At 41.1% G+C, this 25,504-nt stretch overlaps 1 protein-coding gene across 3 annotated transcripts in view; it reads left to right on the top strand.

Moving 5' to 3' along the window:
• Positions 1-25,504, top strand: part of Hhat (hedgehog acyltransferase) — a 330,730-nt gene that overhangs the window by 275,621 nt on the left and 29,605 nt on the right. For all 3 annotated transcript variants that reach the window (XM_048809436.1, XM_048809435.1, XM_048809437.1), the window contains exon 11: positions 10,573-10,717. In XM_048809436.1, coding sequence (XP_048665393.1) covers positions 10,573-10,717 — 145 coding nt within the window. The remainder of the gene's footprint in view (positions 1-10,572; positions 10,718-25,504) is intronic.

The raw sequence follows: 25,504 nt of genomic DNA, 5'->3' as shown, positions 1-25,504 counted from the left end.
TCGGGGGCCGCGTGCAGGCAGCCGACAGTCGCCGAGTCGCGCGGGCAGCGGCTGGCGGGTCTGGACCTCTGCGCTGCGTGGCGGAGATTCACTCGTCTAGCGCAGACTGTCACCTCCAAAAATCCTTCCAATTCCCAGCCGGTCTCTCTTTAGTGGAATTTTGCTAGGAGTTTCTCAGCAGGTCGAATCTAAGCGTATCCATGCGTCTCTCTGACCCCGTTGTTGAGGAGGTACTGAAAGCGCTGCCTCCCCTCTCGCCGCCATGTTGGATCTTCCCTTTTAATTTTTCTTTACTCAATATGATGCAGGCTTTGGATTTGTCATAAATAGCTTTTATGATGTTGAGGTCTGTTCCTTTCATCCCTAGCTTATCTAGCATCAAACTAAAATTCTATACCTTTGAAATAACTCCCCATCCCTCCTCCCAGTTCCTGTAACCACTATCCTATTTTGTCTCTCTGAATTTGACATTTCTAGTTACATCAGTAAAGTCATACAGTGTGTATCTTTTATTTTCTGGCTTATTTCGCTTAGCATGATGTCTTTAAATTTCATCCATATTGTAGTAGGTGTCAGAATTTCTTTCCTTTTTAAGGTTGAATAAAAATCCTTTATATGCCATATTTTGTTTCTGTATTAATTCACTGATATATACTTGGATTGCTTCTACCTTTTGCTTACCGTGAATAATATTGCTGAGAACATGGTGGTATACATGCTATCATTTCTTTAGGTTATATATGTAGAAAGTGGACTTTCTTGCTAATATAGAATTTTATTTTTTTTAAATGGAGATACTTTTTCCATAAAATGTGAGGACTCCCTTGTGTCCTTGGCATCGTCACTTGTTACTTCCAGGATTTTTGTTGTTGAACCTTTTGGGATTATATACATAGACAATTGTCTCAACTGGAAGCTAACATAGCTTTATTTCTTCCTTACCCATATGTGTGGCTTTTATTTCCCCTTCTTGTCTTATTACAATGGCTTGGACTTCCACTATGAAGCTAAATAGGAAAACTAAGAAGGAACATTCTTGCCTTGTTCCTAATTTTAGCTACAGGAATTTTTTAGTAGATCAAGTTGAGGAAGTTTTTATCTATGTTCATAAAAAATCTTGGTCTTCAATTTTCCACCCTGATTTTGTCTTTATATGACATTGATGTTATGGTAGTGGTGACCAAATAGAATGAGTTAGGAAGTGTTTCCTCTTCTACTGATTACGGTGAATTGGTATAATTTCTTCCTTACATGTTTGGTAGGCTTTACCAAGGAAATCATGTGTATATGCTTTATTTTTTTGGAGGTCAGCAATTATCAATTCAATTTCTTTAATACATATTTGCAAATCCAAGAAAATTATAAGGATTCCAAATTCTCCACATCCTTACCCCCACTTAATAGTTTTTGTTTTTTGAATTATAGCCATCTTCAAAGATGTGGATAATATCTTCTGTTTTAATTTGAATTTCCCTTATTATTACTGATGTTGAATGTCTTTCTGTGCTCATTGCGCATTTGTATAACTTCTTTAAATAAAAATCTATTCAAGTTCTTCACCCATTTTTCAAGTACATATTTTGTTGAATTGCATGGGTTCTTTGTATATTCTTGATCTTACTTACTCCCTTAGTGATATGTGATTGCAAATATTTTATGCTATTCCTGGATTGCCTTTTCATTCTGTTGACAGTGTACTGTGATGTACAAAGGTTTTTGATAAAATCTAGTTTAACTATTTTTAACTATTTTTTTCAGTGTCATAGCCAAGAAATCATTGTCAAATTCAATTCAATGAAGATTTTACTATATATTTTACTTTGAGTTGTATAATTTTCTTATGTTTATATCTTTGATCATTTTGAGTTAAGTATATATATGTGTACACACATATATAGTGTAATACAGTGCCAAACTTCATATGAATATCCACTTTTCCCAGAACCATAGTTGGAAAAAATTGTCCTTTTTTATTAAGCATTCTTAGTGCTCTTGTTGAAAATCATTCAGCTTTGTTGAACATTATTAAGCCATGTTTGAAGGTTTATTTCTGGGTTTTCTATTCCAGTTTTTTATATGCCTGTCTTTTGCTAGTATTATTTTGATTATTGTAGTTTTGTAGAAAGTTATGAAATCAGAAAATTAGAGTTCCTTCAACATTGTTCATTTTCAAGATCATTTTGGCCATTCAGGTCCCCTGAGATTCCATATCAATGACAGGATGAGTTTTCCTATTTTTGCAAGAAAAAAAATAATTGGCATTTTGGTAGTGATTGCATTGAATCTGTAGATAATTTTTCATAGCATTGTCACTATAATTATATTGAATCTTCCAATTCATGAACATGGGATGTTTTTCTATGTTTTATAGTTCCAGTATACAAATATTTTGCCTCCTTAGTTTACATCTAAATATTTTTTAATACTACTATAAGTAGAATTTTTCTTTCTCAGAATGTCAACTGTATATATAACACAACTGATTGTTGCGTATTGATTTTTGTATCCTGAAATTTTGCTGAGTTCTTTGATTAGCTTTAATGCAGTTTTGTTTTTGTTCATTTTTGTAGAATATTTAGGCTTTTTACAAAGCTACATTTTCATGTAATCTGATTAACTAAATTCACTACTTTACAGTTTAGGTACTAAACATTTTTTAAAAATTTAAATTGCACAGATGAAAATTATATATTCATCATGTAAAAATGATATATGAAAATATGTGTATATTGTCGAATGGTTAAATTGAGCTAATTAATGCAAGCCTTGCCTCTCATTTATTTTTTTGTAGTGAGAACACTTGAAAATTGCTTTAAAAAGTAGATTTACGAATACAATATATTGCTATTAACCATACCACCATATTGTTCAATAGTTTTTTTTTTTTTTAAATTCTATTTAACTGAAATTGTGTATCCTTTGGCTAACATGACCCCAAGCCACTAGGGTCTATTAACTTTTATTATTTTTAAGATACTATGTTTTCTTTTGGACTGTCAATTTCTGAAGAATATGCCAAACCTTACTGTAACTGTGAATTCCAATTACAGTGACACTGTAAACCATATGTTCTTCTGAAATTGACACTTGGTATCTACTCAACTCTTGCTAGAAAAATGCATGCATGATGTATTTTTTGAACAAATGTTAACATTTCCTGCAAAATTTTGTAGCTGGCATGGAAGAATCAAAGATCATGGTGGTTCTAGGTTAGAAGTGAGAGGACATCCTGTTACACAGATGTGAGTTAGTGAAATGTGGGCAAATCCCTGAACTGTACTTGTCAATATGTACCTGAGGGTCAGGACTGAATCTCTCCATTCTTCTTAATCTTCACTGGTAAAGTATGGATGGTTTTAAACTACTCACAATATGGGTAAAGCTCCTCAGAACAGTGAACTTTTTGTATCACAAACTGAAGTTATCTAAAACATACAGGTTGATGTGATCTGTCCCGTGGTTTATACCAGCACATGCAAATGGATGATCGACTCTGCCAAGATTAGGACAACTTATGTTTATCTATTTCCTATTGTGAACTGAGTAGATGAAGAGCCTGAGTGTGTTCTGGGCAGTGGATTTACATGTTCCAAGTTACCTATGCAGGTTAAGCAAGACTGCTTTTGACGTTATCACTGCAGATACTGAATTCTCTCCTATGGCCATGCATTATTTAGAGCTCAGTACCACACTGATGGAAAAATGTAACTTCAGTGACCTGATATTTTTTTTTTAACTTTTGTACACTTAAAAGGAGGAAATATTACTTTCTTGGTATCTTCATGTATTCATTTAACTTAGACTTGGGATGGGAGAGATGCTAAGGGCTCAGGAGATTCTGTGACTGATGTACAGCAGAGAGGGATAGGTGTTAGATAATTATTGGCTACCTGCAGAGTATGCATGAGTTTGGGGGACAAATAATGATTTGGCCTTGTACCATTCTTCAGGAACTTGTTAGTAGGAACAGGAGGTGGAGGGGAGATGAGTAGAACACAGATTTCTAACTGAAAGCAATGAAAATGTTTTGAGGAAAGGAGCAAGTGTAGTATCCTTCAGGTTGATACAGAGATGAAACAGGAGGCCCTGAAATGTCTTTGTAACCTGAGTCCTCCTGACCTTGAATGTTTCACTCTGGCCATTCTTCTCAGGTCTCATCTTGACTCATAGGTGTCCACGCCTCATTTTACTCTCCTTGGTCTCTACCAGCCTCCTCCCTTGCCATTGCCTTATTCATCTCTCCTAATCTCTGGTTAGGATTTCATTAGAAAATGAAGAACATCAGTGATTATATGGAAGAACTGTGTCCAGCTGCTCAAACCCACCCAGTTTCTATTTTTAGCTTCTCCCCACTGAAAAATAAATAGCATCAGGTCCCTTATGCCAAGCCTTTGTCAGTCTCCAGCAACCATGCTTCCAACCATCTGTTTCCCCAGATGCTTGGCCTGTCCCCTCCTCCCAGCTTGGTCCCACAAGCAGCCCCTCTATGGATAAGTGAGGGACCCACCAGGCTTGGCAGCCTCTAGCACCAAAGCACTATCTGCCTCTCACACCTCGTACATCCTTGGATTTCAAAGCCTCTACTCCCAGATGGGGGCTTGTTGACCCCAGCCAATCCTGTGATTTCCAAGGACAGGATGTTGACTGCAAAAAGATGGAGGAGCTGCCATGGAGAGGTGAATAAACAAATGGAACATGGACACGTCACGGGAGGAAATACAAACTAGTTTGACAAAGTTCAGTTCAGCCCTAAGGTTTAGTGGGTTTGGGTCACAGTCCTCACCTTTGGAAGTCAGTGTATTAGTAAAGACACCGCTAAGCTGTCATTATATTTCTGCATCCCATCTGTTCCTGTGGTCAGAGACGTGCACTTGGGCAGAGGAATTGAAAGTCTGTCCCAGACCTGGGTTTCCTGGTATTCTGAGAGGCGCGCGCGCTCTCTCTCTCTCTCTCTCTCTCTCTCTCTCTCTCTCTCTCTCTCTCTCTCTCTCTCGAACCTGAAGAATGGACTATATTGACATTCACAGGGGAAAAATTGTCCCACTCCACCTTTCTGCCATAAGTTAGACTCTAGAGAGAACTGACCACATGGGTATGGGGCAGTGATTCTTTCTAACTTGCCCCACCTCCCATTCTTCCCCCATCTTCTGAGTTTGAGGGGTGTTGGGATGAGGGCACTTGGATCTGGTGGCAACACCTTGTCTGTAAGTAGCTAGAGGCACAGAAAGCTCCTCCAGTTGATGCTCTTGTGGCGTGGGTGGGAGGGTCCTAGCACTGGGTGCCAGAACACTTCCTTGCCCCAGGTTGCATTTCTCTGGGTCCCAGGGGAAAGGGGACATATTTGGGAATTGCTCTTAATGCCCCCATAGGCTGAGCATGAACTCTGTTCTGTGAGGAATATGGAAGAAAAGAATTCATCTATAAATATTTTGGGCAGGACTTGGTGAAGGGAAAGCAGGGAACAAGATATCGGTAAGCAGGTAATTGAGAAATGAAAGATGGAAACCAGACAGAGATACACACGAGAGTTTATTTGTCAGAGCTCTATAGTGTGGTGAGAGGCCCCGAGATGTTTGGGTGTCCAGCTTTTGTGGGGTGGGGATTAGAAGTTGTAGCGGTGGCACTATGGGATAGGCTGCTGGTGCTACGTCAGAGCTAGGATGGTGGGGAATAGCATGGGATTGGCTTGGATCGATGTCACTATGGGGCTTTCCAGAGCAAAGAGGTCATATCCTTCTGGGATTGGCTTAGGGTTCTGGTGCCATGGGGTAGGTCACTGATGGGGATGGGAGGAGTTCAGGTAAAAGGATATGACCCAGGAAAGCAAAACTTATAAGATGGTGGTTAACATTTAAGATGGCTGCTCAAATGTTAAATCAAGACCCTCTACTTGGTATTCTTGTTGCACTATGTTTATTGTTCCAGGTCACTACCCACCAAAATCCACAATTGCCTCTTATTCATTGAGACAAATGAAAACTGCCCAGCAACTTTACAAACATTCCCCATGGGAGAATGCCACTTCCAGTTTTTTTTCCTGCTTCTAAAATATTGGATTGCCACAGACTTGAGTATTCTCAGGGGAAAGATCATGACCAGACCAGAGGTCTTGTTTTTTAATCCTGATAAATTCATTAATAAGATTCAAGTTCTGTTTGTCAGACATGGCCTTATCTGATCATGTTGGCAATTCTCATTTTCATACCTCATGGCTTTTCATTGTACTGTGATATTTCCTATTTACTTTACATTTCCTCCACACGACTTCTTTTCTCAAGGGCATTTTCAAGCATCTGAGCCAGGAAAATGGATGGCTGACCTATGAGGCATGGCTCCCACTCATAGCAGCCTGCATCCTAGATGTGAAGGGACACGGGAGTAATTGCTATAGGACTTCAGAGGAGCAGGTTCAAAAGAAACAAAGTGTTTCAAGTGGGGAATTTAGAAAGTCATATTTATTGTTGGAGTTGGCTGGTTCAGGGGAGGATACCCTCTGGCCTTGCTCATATGGCATTTTTCTTCTGGGAACACCTCAGTATGATACTTCCCCCAGAGTTCCTATAAGTCAATGGCTAAGACCTTGGCTCCAAAGTAGAGAGATCCCTGTCACTTTCCATAGTGTGTTTGGGGAATCCAAAGAGGAGAGACATTGGCAGCTGAGACTTATATCCCTTTACTGTTATTATGATAGTTTTCTCTTATCTACAGTTCACCTTTCCAGTTTGTTACCTGTAGCCAACTGCAGTATGAAAATTCCAGAAATGAACAATTCAAAGTTGCAGATTTCTCATAGTCCTGAGTGGTTTGATAATCCTCTCCCACCTGGAACATGAATCATCCCTTTGTCGATCATGTAGCTACCCACCAGGTGGTCACTTGGTAGCCCTCTAGGTACCAGACTGCTGGTGTTTGTGTTCAAGTAACCCTTTTGTGGTAAGCTAATGCTATGTTATGGTGCCAATGTCCTTCACCTCACTTCCTTTTCTCAGAAATATGAGGATATCACCTCATCATCAAAAGAGTGAATATAGTACATTAAGGTATTTTGATGATAGACCACATTCACATGACTTTCATTACAGTGTATTAATTGCTCTATTGTCATTAATCTCTAACTGTGCCTGATTTATAAGTTAAACTCTCATAGGACATAGGCACAGAAAGAAAAAAAAACAGTATATATGGGGTTTGGTACTGTTTACAGTTGCAGGTATTCATAGTGTATCTCCGAACACACATCCCTGAGAAGGGGACACTGCTGTATTACTCTTCTGTGGATTTCCAGATAAAGCCTCTTTTTCCTTCGTAGCCTGTCATGACTTTCTTCCACTGACTTACAATGAGAAGAGACAATGCTCTTTGGATTCTGCTTATTGGCAAAACTGGTTTTCTCAGCGTTGCTGCTATTAGTTAAAATTAGGTTTGGGGATTTTTCTTGATCATCTTCTATTTTGTCTCCCACCCACTCTCCCTGGGGGATAATCAGGAATTGCCTATGAGCATTGTACCTTCTCTTTTGAATACTTGAAGTTTACTGATTCTAACAGCCCATGTCTTTAATAATGCTGCTCACTGAAACAACAAAAAGAAAAAGCCAGGTCTAAAAATTGAATTATTGTTAGTCATTTCAGAGTTTAGAGCCACCCCACCTTGTTACTGAGAACAGAGAGGCTCCTTCACAGTTGCTATTATTTTGACTTTTTATTTCCTAAGCAAAACCAGAAATGCATTGAATCATGTAGGTGAGAGACTAGAGTAATCACAGAATCCAGGGAAGATCTGTAAAACCGTGGGCTTCAGGTGAGCCCGCTCATTCTCCCTTGCCCCACTCCTCAGCCCAGCTCCCTGCTACAGCGTGGGCTCTCTCCCTGTACCAGGTAACAACACCACAATTGTTATAGAGCCTAACCTTGGACCCTCATGGAGGAATGCTTATCTTGCTCATTGTGCATCAGGGAAGTCCTTACATAGAACACTATGTTTTGGGGACAGAGTGCTTTCATAACGCTGGCAAGCGCAATTTCTTTGCTCCTTTGACAAGAAGTTATTCCTCTGTTGGTGTAAGGTCAGCCTAGTGGCAGTTTCTGAACTCTTGATGTCTGGACTTCGGTAGGATAATATGTTGTATATCACCTCTGGCCTATTATGACTGTTAAGTGTAAATTGGCACATACCAATGGAAGGGCAGGACCTTCAGCACATAGTCCTGCTTAGCAACCCCATGGAAGAGAGTCCCTCTCTCTCAGAACCTGTTAATTTCTTTTCAACTATTATCCTTCTGTATAAAAGGAGAACCACTTTGAGATTAAGCACACTATGACCACTCTCTGAAGTTGACATTAATAAAAGAAAGATAATGCAGGGCCTTTGAATTCTTCTTCAAGGGCATCAGGCTTAGAGGAGACTGCCTGGGTTAAAACAGAGGGTCACTTTTGATTCACTAGGTCCCTGAGAAATAAAATGTGTTATCTTTGGCCCCTGTACCTGGAGGGAATTATTTGGATATACTATGCCAGTTAAGATAGTCATGCTTTCTTGATTTATTATTTTGGATTCTTTTTTCCCTGACTACTTCTCAACTTCCCATTACTGCTAATTGATTCAGTAATCCTCAAAATATTTTCCTGTTTTAAAATGCACAAACTGGTAGATTAATATCTCCTTATTCTGAGAGGTGAAGATTGCTGATAGTAAGCTGGTAACTTTCCCCTTCACTCATTTCAAATTTTTACATCATGTACTTATCTCTTATCTAACCTCTGGTCCACATTCATGGCCTCTTAGAGCAGAGAGAGTAAATAGGGGTCGGCTGGTCTGGAGTCTCCAAGCAAGACATGGCCACTGCACTGGAGAGCTTTGTATGTCATGTCCAGGCAGACAGCTCAGTTTGCTACACATTTTTTTTTTTCATGGAAAGAAAACACATGTTGTGCCCATAAGTGTGCTCTAAAGTGGTGTTGGAAGAGACAACCCTGAGGGGACATACATGTGATAGCTAGATCTGAGCCTACATAGTCAACGCTGGGGTTCACAGGAGAGAAAAAGGGTCAGGAATTTGTTTCTCTAGATTGAGAGGACTCTGAAACGGGTGACCTGTGGTGGTGTTGCCTGAGATATGTGAACTTCCTGCTGGAGACTCACCTTCTAGGGGAGTCCTTTTTACTGTCATATTGCATACACTGCTGCCATTGTGTTGGCCAGAATTCTGTTTGTAATTGTAGCATAGTTGAGGTTAAGATGCGTGTAGAGGTTTCTGGAGGATATTCAGGAAATACCTTGTGACATTTGGTTCTCTTTTCTGTGTTGTGTTAAGCTAAGGTATTTGTTAGAAACTCTGGGGCCCTGTGTACATGGCTGTGGTGCTATATCTGATTTTCATTCTGAATATACAGATGCACAGTTGTGCTGATGGGACTCGCGTGCTCCACACAGCACAGTGACCTCACTCTGGAGAGGCCACCAGAATAGTCAGTGATAAGGAATAAAGTCTTTGTTTGCTTTATGAAATCTCTGAGGAAATATGAAGAGCAGAGGGAGCACAATGAAGAGCTAGGAAGGATGAGGGGAATTCTTTATCACGATTGCTGGAAAGCATTCCTCCAGCCACCATGTCAGATGGTGTTGTGTGCTCTCAATGGAATGTCCTGTGCTTGATTCCAGCAGGGGAGTTGTCTCATATCGATTCTCTTGCACCTTTGTCTTGGGATTCCGCCTAATAATATATCAGGTTTACAGGGTGGTTGGCTGATTTCCCAGAGTTGAGCTAACTGGCCCAGAAGATCACTCTGACCTTGAATTCTGATCACACTGATCTTGACATGAACCTATTTATACTGGTTTTTGTGGAGAGCACCTATAGGTTTATATGCAGAAGACATGAATATGTTTCAATGACAGGAGGAGGTGCTGCTGAGTCTTAACTAGAGTTATGTTTGAATTTGGAATGCCTCCCCACAGTCATGTATTAGCAATACAGTAACATCCAGACGTACAGTGATTGGATTTTGAGGATTTGACCTCATCAGTGGATTAATCCATTTGATGATGAAGCAATATGAATGAACTAAGAAGTGGTAAAAACTAGGCAGGTAGAGCATGACTGGAGCAAGTCAGTCACTGGGGGCATGACCCTGGGGACTGTATCTGTCTTTGAACACCTGGCCCCCCCCCCCCCATTTCACATATGCCTTGAGCTGAGCAGCCTTCCTCCACCATGATGTTTATGCCTTGGATCCAGCCAACAATAGCGTGAATCCTCTGAAACCCTGAGCTAAAATAAATATTTGTTCCTCTAAATTGTTTTTGTCATGTATTTGATCACAGTGATGAAAACTAACACAACTAGATTCCACACATGTATTATATGGGTCAGAAGAAATCCATTGTGGGAGGACAAAGGAACATTAATAATACATCACCTTCTTTCCTAAGATCAGAATATTGCAAGGATAGAAGTTTTGATATCTGTTTCAATAACAACCTGGCATCCTGGGATGGTGTTAAGAGGGTGGTGTCTTAGTCATATTTCTTGCACCCTTATGATGAGGTGCCTTCTTGCCGTTGTCCTCGTAGGCTCGACACCTCTCCCCACAAGCTCGCCGACGACTGCATGCTGCCCTTGCGTCTTGTGCCACCTCAATGCTGATCCTGTTCAACCTGGTGTTTCTTGGGGGCAATCAAGTTGGTAAAACCTACTGGGATAGGATCTTCATACAAGGTAAGTTGCCAGAGAGTGAGTGCTGTGTTCAGCCAATTTCTTGTTTTCTGTGTATGCAGTTGATAGCATGAATGGATTTGAGAGTTACTTTTCACATACCATGAATGTAATGACAAATATCAGGAATAATTTCCCATGTTTAGATATGACTGTTTTCTATTTTTTATATACTTCATATCTACCACATGTGATACTTGACATCAAACTTTACTGCCCCAACTTTTTCAATTAATTTTTTTTTCCTACTAAATCTGTCTCAGTGTACAGTAAAATCTAACCTTGTTCCACTTACTGCTCTGAATGTCCTAGAGAAACATGTCCTAGAAGTCCCACTGTGTTCTCCTGTAGCTGTATGATCCTTGTGTTTGTATATCTCTAACTTGTAGACACTTTTGTCTGAACACTAGTGGCCAAGCTTACGTTTCATTTGCATTCTGTGGATTGTCTCATTATCCATAGCAAAGCCACACCTCCAATAGGTCAATTGCTAGTATGTGGGAGTTGTCAAAAGACTACAGTCATAACTTACCATTATTTATTTATGGTCACCATTTCCTTTGGACTGGAACTAAGAGATACACAATGTCCTTAAGATAATTGAAGTCTTCTCAGTAAACTTTACTGTATCCAATACATGATGGTTTAAAAGAAAAGATTCCCTGTTCTTTTTCTCTGACCAGTAGCATGATATTGTGTTGGGAGGTTTGGGGAAGCTTTGACAAATGCTGGTGATGTGATTTTACAGGATGGCTTGTCATCTCTACATCTGGGTTCTTGAGGAGTCAGTGATGCTTTAGATGTAACTTTCTTTTTTCTTTTTTTGAATTTTTTAATAGTTTTTAGTTTTCGGTGGACTCTTGCACATCAAAAATAGCCCATACACAGCTGCATGATTCCAGGATGCCAGGTCATGAATCGTAACTGGGGCCAGGAAAGAGCGCTGCTATAATCTCATCACTAAAAAATCTCCTCTTTGATCTTTCTGAGAGGTGTTTTAGCTGATAGTTCCTGAAAAGACCATGTGCTTTTTGACTAGGAGCTGTCCTTTCATAAGGATGGGAGATAATAAGGTGCAGAGGATCTAAAGATAAAAGCAATAAAGGAGAGGGAGAGTATCTTTTACTCTTCTTGCCACCCCCTACCTGCAGAACCTTGCACAATGCTGAGAACACTGTGGTGCAGAGGGAAACCCTGACTTGGAGTTTTCTTGTCACCTAGTGAAAAGGCTCTGATTTTTCCTTCAGTGCATCAGACATATTAGGTGTTGGTTATTTGCAAAACACTGAGAATACAGGGAGACAAAAAGAGGTGCACACATGTTGGGCCACACATGCAAATCAAAATGTGATAGTTGATTCTGGGTTTTGTTGTGACAAATGTATGAAGGGAAGTAATGGGAGGGGAGGGGAGGGGAGGAGATGTGGGAACAGGAAAGATAAATAATGTCTGTTTCTTTCTGCTATGTGACTGCATGACCAATATGATTCTGAGTATGCAACATGTACACTCTGAAAATGAGAAATTATATCCCATATGTGTATGATATATCAGAGCACATAAATGCATTCTACTGTCAACTATAACTAAAGTAAATTTAAAAAATTAAGAGAAAAAAGATCCTTCTCAAATCTAAAAATTTTTTTAAAAAGGGACTGGAGATGTAGCTTAGTGGTAGAGCACCACTGGGTTTGATCCCTAGTGCCTTAAAAAAAAAAGAGTTGGTGATGGGGAACAGAGAAAACTAATGATTGAGATGTGAGCATCAAGGGCGTAGAGCTTATAGGTTCAGTGATCCAGGGAACATCATAGAGTGAGAAGACAACAGGGTAGGAGGCAAAGCTTCAGGCATGTTGGTGTTTAAATAGACAGATATGATAGCTAGGAGGCGTTCTTTCTGCTTCTCAGTGGTGGAAAGATCACAGCATGATTTGCTCGGCACCCTGTAGAGTTATGAGTCACAGGTTATCAAGGCTCTGAAATATAGGGTCTGCTACTGTGGACTGGTCCCTCTGTGGTCTGATAGGATATACTATTTGCCTCCACCTCAGAAAAGTCTTGGGGTCTTGGAAACTCTGATTCTCCCATTATGGAGAATGTTGTGGAATCATTTTCTTTCCGGGTTCTGTGGCTAGGGAAGCTCAGCTTAGAAGCATTTACTGTGTCAGGAATTCTCTAAATGAACCTGTTTGGATCTCAGCTGCTCTGTCCCATGGCCCCCCTGAGTCGGGGAAGGTCTGCTGGGGTTTTGGCAGTTGCATTGTTTATTTCCTGCTGAGGGTTCTTGCCTCTGAATGGCTGGGTTTAGAAGTCTTTTGGAGGAAAGTGAAACAGATGGTGCCAAATATCCCATCCTTGAAAACTTCAGATTTTATCTTATATCTAATTTGATTGACCAATTGAAGATTGGTACAAAAAAAAAAGAGTCTATAGGATGCTTCCCCAGGCCCTGCTGAGAATGTTACTATATTGGCTTTCTAAAAACTAAAAACAAAATCTGGATTCTGACACTCTTCTGATCATAAGGTTTCATATGAGGGATTGTTTACCTATACAGGTAGCCTCTAATGAACGAGCTAGGACCTTGATAGCCTGGTAGCCTCTGGCCTCTCCTTTGGGTACATAATCAGTTCCCATTGCTCCAAGACCCATCTCTCTACATACAGAGTGAGTGAGTAAACCGGTCTGCAGTGAACGGAGAGCATTTAAGCTCAGTATCTAAATTTCAAGGTTTAATAATAGCTGGCCCTTCTCTCTGTGCCTTCGGGACTGGAACCTGCTACAGTGACAAGGAGCTATTAGTGCTGCACCCCTTTTATAGATCTCACCTATGGAGCCTGGGCAGAGCCAGGAAGTGACAGGCTGGTGTCTGGGCAATGGGGATTATTGAGGAGATTTGCAAATGTCTCCTAGTTGATGGTACAGGGCTCCACATAGAGATGCTCACTAATTCTCAGGAAGTCATTTCCCAGCTTTAAGGATGTTCCTAGAAGATGTATCATGGTTTGCTGAAGGAGTTGTCTTGGTCTCCAGTTCACTAAATTTGGCCATAGATTTACTTGCTCTAGGCTTCAAAGTTTATAATATGTATTATATACTATAGTAAACTTTGTATATTATAATAATATATAATAGAGTGCCTTCATAAAAATCTTTATCCTTATCTCTGTGGGTGACATGGATGGTGGATAGAAGACTTCTAAACCAGACCCTTCCCTTTCTACTGTGTTACCTGCACTACTCTCCCCAAGAGTAGAAGGCAGCAATTCTGAGCTGTAAATCTTGGGTTCTAGTATGTGTTATACATATAGTATTTTTTAAAATTTAATTTATATATAACAGCAGAATGCATTACAATTCTTATTTCATATATAGAGCACAATTTTTCATATCTCTGGTTGTATACATAGTATATTCACACCAATTCATGTCTTCATACATGTACTTTGGATAATAATGATCATCACATTCCATCATCATTAATAACCCTATAACCCCTCCCTTCCCCCCCAACCCTTGTGCCCTATTTAGAGTTCATCTAGTCCTCCCATGCTCCCTCTCCCTATCCCACTATGAATCAGCCTCCTTACATCAGAGAAAATATTTGGCATTTGGTTATTTGGGATTGGCTAACTTCACTTAGCATTATCTTCTTGAACTCCATCCACTTACCTGCAAATGCCATGATTTTATTCTCTTTTATTGGTGAGTAATATTTCATTGTGTATATATGTCCCATTTTTTAATCCATTCATCTAGGTTGGTTCCACAGTTTAGCAATTGTGAATTGTGCTGCTATAAACACTGATGTGGCTGTGTCCCTGTAGTAACACACATAGCACTTTATCAATAAGCATAACTTCTGAAGTTGGAGAAGTGATGTTCAGTTAATTCAGCAGAATATAAGGAGTCAGGATTTTTGCTTTGGAAAAATCTCTAATTTTCTACTGTTGAAATTTGCTTCTAGCTGCTTGAGAAATTTTCATGGATCTGAGAAGGATGTAGCCAGGGATTGGTTCACCTGCTCACTCTAGGAAGACTGTGCTGTCATGCTTTGCAGACAAGTGCAAGGTGCTACTTACATAATGCTTTGTCTTTAAAAAGATGGGAAAAGCTTTCTTCTGTCTACCTTACACCTTGACAATGAAGTCTAAGTTAATTTCTTCAACAGCAGTTGAATATAGCTCTGTAATTCAAAGGGAACCATAAGTTGTAACCCCTAAATTGACAAGGGCTAGTCCCTAAAATCCACCTGTGGCCCCAGCTATCCTTACGGTGCTCTCTAGAGACCTAGAGCAGTGGGGAGGAAAGATATTCAAGGGGGATGGTTATATTATTGGAACTGTATCTGTCTTTGAGAGGGATAAGGGCTCTGTGTTTGGGTGCAGGATGGTGTTCCTTCTGAAAACTCTGTCTGCTTTGGTCCAGGCAAGGCATTGACTTTGTAGCAAAGGACCTAAAATGTCTCATAAGAGTTGGGGCCTCAGCTCCTGCATCTAAGATTTTACATTGATAGGAACTTAGTAGACACACAGCATCCACCAAACATTCTGATCAACTCCTCGTTGTGCACGCATGTACACCTGCACGTGTTCACACACATGCTGGTTTTCTCTCATTACCTGTTCTAGTTTGACAAACCCATCTCCAAACTTATCTTCCACAGCGGCCCCTTGCCAAGGCAAGGAGTATTTGGTTTTTTCCTCCAGATTGCAATGAGAGAGGAGCTAGTCATTTTTTATGCAGGTCAGAACCTTAACCCTCCTCATATTTGCTTCTATTTTTAGCTGAGCGAGAACAAAATATCTTTTCTCCCTGATTACCAGCTTGTCCAGACAGTTTATTTGTCTCTTGACTCAAATGGTTGTGGACAGGCTTTTTATTTAAAGCTGAGCTGGAATATTGCACTGGAAATTCTAGATGGTTGTAGTTAAGTAGAAACTCATTCCCTTCGCATCTTCTTGGGAGTAAAATATCATTGCTGATGAGAGAAGACAGAGGGCAGATGTCAATGTCTCAGAGGCCTTCCTCTGTGATTACTTCATTTTGCCATCTGCACAAGTCCTTACTATGGAGAGCGCACTGCAAGCATGCTTGGGCCACAGGTGGTTTGTGGGGACTGGCCTTGCCAACCTAGAGCTAAAGCTTGTTGCTATCTTTGAATTACAGAGCTATATTCAACTGTTTACTGAAGAAATTCACTTATGTTTTAATATCAATGTCCTTCACTTTGCCATCTGTATGAGCCCTTAATAAAACTCCTTCCAATGGAGTTTCCATGGCTTTCATGGATTCTACTTCTGCCTCATGGGGTCCTCTGAAAGTTGTAGAATTTGAGGAGCTGGGTTCAGTGGTGCATGCCTGTAATCCCAGGAGACAGGAGAATTGTAATGTCAAAGCCAGCCTCAGCAACTTGGCGAGGCCCTGTCTCTAAATGAGATACAAAAAAGGGCTAGGGATGTGATTCGGTGAGTAAGCACAACTGGGCTCAATCCTGGTACCAATTAAAAAAAAAAAGTTGGAGGAGCAGGAGGGTTTGTCCATGGTACTAATGGTAAAACTGATACGTAGAAGTCAGTTAAGCAGTTTGTGCATTTATCTATGGTCATACGCTGCTCCTTTTGTGGCCATACTTGGAATCTGAATTGAAGACTCTCAGAAGCCTTGGTATTTTTATTCTGTGCCATGTTGTCACCCAGATGTCTTGGGCATCAGTTGTCCTAGAAGGATTTCAGGCCAAGTCACCAGGCACAGGAGTCTTTGGGTGGGTGTTAAAGCTGAAAGGATATCTAAAATATTAGAAATTCCAGACTTTCAGCCAGAATGCATCAAATGTTATTTTCTGTGAATTTTTTCCTGCTAGTTAGAGGTTTCCCTGAATTCATTTTGAAGAGTTTCATAGAAGATGGGGTGGTTTTAAAATATCTTTATCTAGGAAAGCTGATATAGTTTAGACTACAACCAAATGCAAATGAAGTAATTTTGTATCTTTACTGATAAATGAGCATATAATATTTGGAATTATTTGATTTCTCTTACCACTGACCTCTCTTTGGCCCTCTAGTCTTCCTGTCCCCAATCATATACATGCAGAATGATTCTGTTTTTCAAGAAGTAGTATCAATTCCCTTGAGGGTTTTATGTCCTGGACTAATATCCTGGAATAGGATAAGGATGGGTGAGAGGCTTGCTTTTCCTTTGTAATATGGAATAAAAGCTGTTTTAAAAAAGAAGGGGAAAGAAGAATCTTAGTAGTAGACAGATTAATTTTTAGGGAAGAGTAAATGCATACAGAAGTTGAGAATCTTGAAATCAGTTATTCTAAAGTTAAACAAATGGTTTATACTTTGGGACATCCTGTTTGTCTCCTGTGGTATGCATGACAGTTTGAAGACTACTGCTCTGTAAGGGGGAAAAGGCCACATTGCTCTTTGGGTCCCATTTTCTTATCTTTACCATAGCCCAAAGGAAAAGAATTATTGGTCTAGACTCGGATAGATGTTGAGGTTAGCATTTATTAGTTAGCTACTGCTGTATAACAAACCACCCTAAGACTTAATGGCTGAATACAAGAATTTATTTAGTCCAATACTCTCTGTACCAACTGAAGGCTAAGTTATCTGGAGGCTGACGCCTAAAGGTCAGTTTTCCGATGATGGGTAAGAACCATATGTTGAATTGGACAACCTACCAGGCACGGTCCTTAAGCCACATTAACCTCACTCCCCCACTGGCACCAAGGCCAAATTTGGGGGTCAACAGAGGTGAGGCAAAAAGCCTCACCCCCCCACTGGTGCATAGACCTATCCACAAGTATGGCTGTATGCTGCACCGGTAGTCGGTGACGGGTATGATCCAATTGCAGTGGTATCAACCTAAGACAGGAGGCTGACGCCTAAAGGTCAGTTTTTCCCATGACGGGTAAGAACCATATGTTGAATTGGACAACCTACCAGGCACGGTCCTTAAGCCACATTGCTTGTTGTTTAATTAATCAGAAGGGGGGAGATGCTGGGAGCCATTAGCCAAGTAGGTATGACAATTTCCTTGCCAGCGTACCCCATGTTGCTTAGTGGAAGGACTCATGGAAATAGGACATTTTGCAGTGACATTGCATCTAAGGTGACCTTGCTAAAGGACCAGGGCGGATCCGGGTTTAGGGCATTCCCGGTTTAGGACAATCCGGGTTTAGGGCAGTTCCAGGTTTAAGGTGTACCCTGCTGGGAATAGGGCGTATCCTGCTGCCTCAGGCGCGCCTGCTCGTTGAGTTCTCGTGGGATTCAGCGAATATTTGGGATTTTGCCCAGAACGTGATTGGGGCCCAGAACGTGAATTCCCCCAGAACGTGTTTGTAGAGTGCCAGGGACAGTTTGAGAATAAAGAGTTGCTGTTTGAATCTACAAGGTGTGGGGTGGCTCATGATTTTGTGCCCAGCCAGACTGCGGCATGGGACTGCCTCATCTATAGGTTAGCCATGGGTTGCATTTATTGATCTTAGGTAGGTGCTTGTGAGGGCCTCAGCTGGGATGAATTGGCTGACTCCTTTCTGCTTCTGATAAGAGATCAGATTTGTTTCTTATCCTTCAGTTGACTTGCCCAAGCTGGTTCACATGACAGTCACTGGCTCAATAAAAAATATGTAGAAGTTAAAAAAAATATTTAAAAAGCAGAAAGTACATAAGGCCCTCTCTGGTTTACATGATCACTTCTGCATTCTTTTTGCCCAAGCACCTCATAAACTTTTAAACAAACCTGAGTTCAAGGAGAAGGAAAATAGCCTCTGTCCCCAGAAGAGAGGAGCTGCAAAATCATATTGTGAGAAGAGCTGGCACAGGAGTGTGGCCCTGGGTAGATGATCCTATAATGCTGTAGAAGTAGTAAGTCTCACTGGTCCCATTCTGCCACCTCTCTGAATCCTTTTCTTGTGGCCATCTCTCCTCCTCCTCCCTATAGAGGCTTTCTTTGCCTCTCATGTGATGAAGGGGACCCTTGTGTTGTTTTGGCTGATGAAGGCCAGGAGATGGTTAGGGGCCAAGTCCTGCACCAATTCTGCATGTAGCAATGAAATAATCACAAATGCACTTGACAGGGAGTGGGGGTGGGGTGGGGGGAAGAGTTGTTCATACTGTTAAGATCTAGGGCATTCAGGCTGACCTAGCTCAAAGGAGTTTTCCCATGGTACAGGTGAAATTGTGTGCAGCATGTGGGGCTACAGACCCAGCTAGTAATCAAGTATTCCTTTACTTTGCATAAATGTCTTGGATACCCGATGTTTAAATTTTCATGAGTCTTCCAACTAAATAGAATATTTAATTGTTCTAAGTAGCATCGACTCCCAGTGTTTGAACTCTTTGTTGTTTTTGAAGTGATTTCCCTTTTACAATTGAGTTGATCTTCTCAACAGGCCTATGAGATAGTTCAGGCAGACAACTTTGTGGCATTACTAATACCCCTGTGACTCAGAGATTGGAAAACTTGCTCAGAATTGTATAGCTCATAAGCAGCGAACCAGATAGTACTGCAAGCCCTTTGACTCCAAAATCCCATGTTCTTTGCCTCTTACCCCTTCTCCCTCTTTGCGTTAGGAAACTTAAATCATTACTGGCAACCAATGATTCCATTGCAGATTATTCCTGGATGCTACTGTCAGAAGTGGTCTAGGTTTTGCTGTTGTGATGTTTAGTACTTGTCATTTGGAGTGTTGGGAAGAAGATGAGTCTCAGAACTTCCAGTTTTCTGTGGCCAATGGGCCTCAGCCTGCTAGGTGCATTAGCCACTTACAGGTCTGCGTAACTACAACTATTTTTATGTAAGCCTGCTAGTTGGTGAAGGACTCTTGGTCACAGGATAGTCAGCATTCAGGGTGTTGCTGAATGCTTCTTGCAGTCTTTCTCGGACATTGCTAGGTTGCTCATAAGTTCTGTTTCTAATATAATCTCCCTTATCTAGAACACAAAGAAATGCAAGGAGACAGTCATTTTGTCTTGGCATGCTATCCAAATGACCAAAGAAACAATAATCTCAGGGTGGCTGTCACTAGAGCTGAAGGCCTGTGATTATGATGTATTATGAGCAGCATTGTGGGCTGGCTGTGGTTTAGTTTTTGTTGTTGTTTTTTGTTGTAAAGATCAAAGAGTGGAATTCAGGGGACATTTTCTTTGCCTTAAGAATTCTGCCTGGCACTGTGATCACATTTCTTGAGAGTCATTAAGGCACTCAGGTATTTCAGCAAATATTCTGTCAGAGTGAAACCCTTACCAAAAGCTTTTCATTGTCTTGAAATAAAGATAGGGGGGAAAAAAGTCCGGTGTTGTCAGCACCTGTTTAGTGCCAGTTCAAGGCGTCAGAGCTCTTTTTCCCAAGTGTTGGAGCCTCATCTGGATCATTGTTTCCTTCACTGACTTCAGCTTCCTGCAGCCTCTCGGTTGCTGCCCTGCTCCCATCACCTGCTACTGCAGAGGATTCTTTGCAAAGGGACCTACCAAGAGGGTAAAGCTTAGCAAGGAAGCTGTTCTGGGTTGAATTGTGTCCCCCAAACAGGTGTGTTGAAGTCCTTATCTCCAGAACCTCTAAACATAACCTCATCTGGAAATAGGGACTTCACAGAGGTGTCAAATTACAATGAAGTCATTAGGGTGGGCCCTAATCCAGTGTGACGGGTCCTTATAACAAAGGGAGATTTGGGTGCAGAAATTTCAGAGATGCTCTGAAAGAGAAGATGATAGGAAACCACAGGGAGAAAGTGACCAAGTGGGGGTGCAGGCAGATCAGATCGATGCTGCCACAGTTCAGGAATGCCCAGGACCACCAGAAGCTAGAAGAAGTAAAGAAGGAACCTTGTGTAGAAGTTTGAGGGAACGTGGCCCTGCCAATACCGGGTTGCACACTTCTAGACTCAGAACTATGAGATGATGCATTTCTGTTGATGTGAGCCATTCGGTTTGAGGTACTTGGTTTTAGCAGCCCTAGGGGTGGCTCCATAGTGTGTGGTATGGGAAGTGGGGAGAGGCGGGACAAGGCACTGGGATGGGCTGGCAGTGACTCCTTCCCTACTCTAGAAACAGTTTGGGGCATGAATCCAGGACTGGCCATTCATATGTACCCACTTCAAGTGTTTCAGTTCCCACTGTAGGTAGGGTGGACAGGGGCTTCTGGACAGATGTTCCAACAGAGTGACAATAGATGTATGCCCAGTCACAACAATGTCATATGGAAATCCAAAGCAAGACCTCCTGGGCTAAAAGCACAGTAGTGAGGGCCATGGGAAAATGAGGAACAAGGAAAGTTGGCTTAGTTTCTGGGGAGCCTCTTGTCTGTCATGGATGATCCAAGTCAGTTTGAAGAGAATTGATGTGATAGGGGAAGGTGAGCCTGCAGAAACCCAAACTCGCAGTGACTGTCCACATGAGCACCTGCAAGCTGACTTTCCGATCAAGGGCTGGGAGTGTTGCTCAAGGATAAGGTGCATTGTTAGCAAATGCAAGGTCCTGGCTTCAAACCCTAGCACACATGTGTGCACACACACTCACACACACACACACACACACGCATGCACACACACTTCCACCTCAACATGCCCTCATGTCTGTTACTGTCCTGTACATTATTCTGTATCCCAAGACATCAATTACACAGGAAGCAGAAGAAAGAACGAACTGGCCTGGAAGCGTGTGTTGCACTATCAGGCTGTCAGGTCGAGACTTTCTGGGAAGACAAGTGGAGCTGCCACTCCACTGGGGAGCTGCCCTGCTTCCAGCTATCCCCAGGCTATCCCGAGGCCCAGAGCCTTTGCTCCCTGGGTGCCAGCCTGAACAGTGACCTGCAATGCCTTTCTGCTTCTGTCTGCCTCCTCTGGCCACTGTAATGCTCCAGCTGCTGCCCACATGGCCCAGAGATGGAGGCAGCTGCTAATTTTAGCCTTATTTAGGTCTCCAGGCAGCATGACTCAGGGCTTTTTTTTTTTTTTTCTGGTTGTATTCTCTTGTGACCTTGCGGGTGTGTGTGTGTGTGTGTATGTGGCGGAGCAAAGTAGAAAGGTCACCTGCTATCAGTAAAATAAAATGGGAAATGTAATACTGTGTTTTACAAAGTAATTGTGTTTCTTAGCTATGAGAAATCTCCCAGGGACCAGAGGCACGAACCTAAGAGAATTACCTCTAACCTGTGGCTTTTCGGGACAGAAGGAAGCAGACAATTGAGGGCTAAGCCAGTGAATAGAACATTCTACCCAGAAAGCATTAGGAAGATGTCTCTGGCCTGCTTGGGGGAGGCTGCACCATCCAGTTTCAGGAATGTGGATTTTTCCTTGATAAACCTGATTTCTCTTGTCCCCATTGTTTATTTATGTGTTGGGTGGATGGCATCCTCCTGTTTGTCTTGATTTTGAGTTGATACTCCTCGGTCCTCTCAACACATTTGTGAGTCACATATAGGAAGCAACCATTTGCTTTCTGAGTATTGTCAATCACAGAAAATCCAAAAGATGTCAGGCAATATTAATGGGCATTATAGCCAAACCATACCAGAACATCTTGTTACCCAAACCCGTTTAGAGATGAGCTTTTTTTTCCCTCAAAAAGCCACCCCCCCGCCACTAAGCTCAAAGAAACCAGATAACTTTTAACTTAACAAAATTGTTCCTGTTTTAAAATTCCATTTGTGTCCATAGTTACCCATAACTTTGTTTTCTCATATTTGAAGCTAGTGTCTTGATTACTTTTCTCATCTCCTGGCTGCCCCAATAAGATTGCTGGAGGGTCGGGTCATACATTTTACATTGCTATACAAAATTGCTATCATCAATGAGGGTTTTACTAAAAGAAACAAAATCACATAGCAAGGAAATAAGATATGTGGGAAGCATCTCAGCTTATCAGAGCCAGGAAGGAGAGGGAGTGGTCAAATGAGTCTAGGTATAAGGCTAAGATCTTTTTATGGAGAAAAATTGCTAGAAGAGCCTCCCTGAACTCCTGCTGGTCCCTGCCCTGTGTGTAGGATACATGATAATGAGATGTAGTATTCATACCAGGCAAAATACTCTGCAGGTCTCTGGGGCATAGGACTTTGATAAGTGCAGTAGGGACACAAAAGTGAGTGGTTCAGAGAGACACCTACAAGCCAAACTTCCAGCCAACACTTTCCTTAATATTTGTCTTCTCCTTAATTTTATCATCTGCATGAGAAAGTCATCATAGAGTAGATGACATCAGATATGGGATTGAAGGATGAGTAAGGACCAGACTTGGAGGATGGGCACAGCAGGCACATGTCATAGAGGCATAACAGCACATTCAGGAAATTCAAGTTTCTTAGGGTCTTAGCAGGTGAGGATGCAAGGTGTGATATTGGGGAATAAGTTGGATGAACCAAAAGACCCTAAAAAGCTAACTTAAAGACCAGATTATGAAGGTCATACATGCCATGCCAAGGGCTGTGGACTTCATCCTTAGTACATGGGAGAAGGGGATGGGTCACAAGGCATTTTGCAGAGTGACAAGATTCTCAGTTTTGAACAATCATCTCTGTGAAAGAAACATGGAGGCCTATTTGGAGGGGAGTAGTACTAGCAGACAGTTTGGAGGCTGTGTGAGGAAGGATAAGAGCCTAGGTTAAGGGTGCCAGGAGGCAAAGGAGAGAGAACAGAAGAAATCTTTAGAATTCTCCCAGGGAGGATTTTTAGGGAATCAGCTATGTCTTCATTATTTGTGCAATGCTTTTGGTTCCTGAAACTGGAAAAGTTCTTCAGGTTTGTTTGCTTGCTTGCTCTTTGATTTCCCCAGGTTGTCATAGATTAATTTCTGAATTTTGGAAGAAGAAGGCCACTATGGATTTGTTTGTTCTTTGCCCAGGAATTTGAGGGGGTGTCCAAGTGCCAAGGAAAATGCCAAAGCAAAGAGATAGTAAAGATAGTAGAGATAGTAAACCAAGAGGTTAGGAGTGTTTAACGCAGCCCCAAATTGCTGACAGCTGTGTGGCATTGACAGTGTAGGAAGGTGGTAAGGGACTCTCGAGTCACACAGTTGAGTCATTTCTAGCATGGGACCTTTGGGCAAGATATCCAGCTCTAATGCTCACATTATTACCTGTAACTTGAGAAAAATATCTACCTGCTGTGGTTGTGGGGATTAATGTAATGAATATAATCTTAAACAGTCCCTGGTTTGTGCTATGCCCTTACTAATTATAGTCTGTTATATTAACATTATTCTTCCACAAGGCTCTTTTTTCTTCTATTAAAAATAACTTGGGTGGGACTCTACATGCAAAGGAATGAAATTGGACCCTGTTATGGTTTGGCTAGGAGGTGTCCCCCCAAAGCTCCTGTGTCAATGCAGGAAAGTTCAGTGGTGAAATGCTTAAATTCTGAGAGCTGTAATCTAGTCAGTGGATTGATCCATTTGATGGATTAATAATTTGAGTGGATTGTTATGGATTAATAATTTGGGTGGTAACTGTGGGTAGGTGGAGCATGGCTGAAGGAGATAGGTCAGTGGATGCCATTAGGGATTATACCTTGCCCCAGGTGCCTCTTTCTCTCTCCCTATTTCCCAACTGCTACAGGATCACCTGATGAGAGCTGAGCAACTTTCCTCCATCACACCCCTTTGGTTAGGATGTTCTGTCTCACCTCAGGCCCAGAGTAATGGAGCTGGCTGACATAGACTGAGCCTCTGAAACCATAAGTCAAAATAACATTTTCCTCCACTAAGTTGTTCTTGTGTTGGGTATTTTGGTCACCGCAACACAAAGCTGACTAACACAGACTCCTATCTCATACCATATACAAAAGGTTAAAAAGCATGTTGAAAAACTGTAAGAGCTAAAGCTATATAAAACTCTTAGAAAACATAACATAGATTATCCTGACCTTGAATCAATGGTTAAATCTTACGACAATTTTTAATATGACATGGAAGAGAGAAGTAACAAATGAGAAGGCATATCAATTGGATATTACCAAAAATTAGAACTTTTGTATCTTAAAAGACAAAGATTTTGAAAATACAACCAGACTGTGAGAAAGGTTTTGCAAATCATATAACTGATAAGGAACTTGTAACTAGAATATGTAACTCCATAATAAAAAAAGACAAATAGGGCTGGGGTTGTGGCTCAGCATTAGAACACTCCCTAGCACCTTCGAGGTCCTGGGTTGGATCCTCAGCACCACATAACAATAAATAAATAAAATGGTAAAAAGATATCGTGTCCAACTACAACTAAAAACTATTTTTTTTAAAAAAAGCGAATAACACAATTAAAAATGGCTAAAGGCTCTGAATACACAGTTCTTCAAAGAATATGTACAAATGACCAATATGCACATGAAGAGATTTCCCATATCATTAGCTATTGGGAAAATGTAAATCAAAACCTCAGTGAGATGCCGTTTCACAACCACTAGGATGGCTATAGTAGAAAAAATCAAAAATAGAAAATAAGTTTTGGTGAGTATATAGGGAAATTGAAAACATTATATACTTCTGATGGGGATGTGAAATGGGAAAAGATACTTTGGAATATAATCTGGCATGTCCTTAAAAAGTTGAGCACATGACCTAGCAGTTCCACTCTTAGTTACATACTGAGACAAATGAAGACATAAGTTCACACAAAAAAATTGTACCTGGATGCTCATAGTAATGTAAGGCATAATAGTCAAAATGTAGGGCATATGAAATATTCTTGCAATGAAATATTATTTTAAAAATGAATCACTGATACATGTTACAACATGGATGAACCTTGAAAACATGCTAAGTGAAAGAAACAAGTCAAAAATAACCATGT

This window comes from Marmota marmota, unplaced genomic scaffold (assembly GCF_001458135.2).
Source record: "Marmota marmota marmota unplaced genomic scaffold, marMar, whole genome shotgun sequence".
Lineage (NCBI taxonomy): Eukaryota > Metazoa > Chordata > Mammalia > Rodentia > Sciuridae > Marmota > Marmota marmota.
This window is presented reverse-complemented; position numbering and strand designations above follow the sequence as displayed.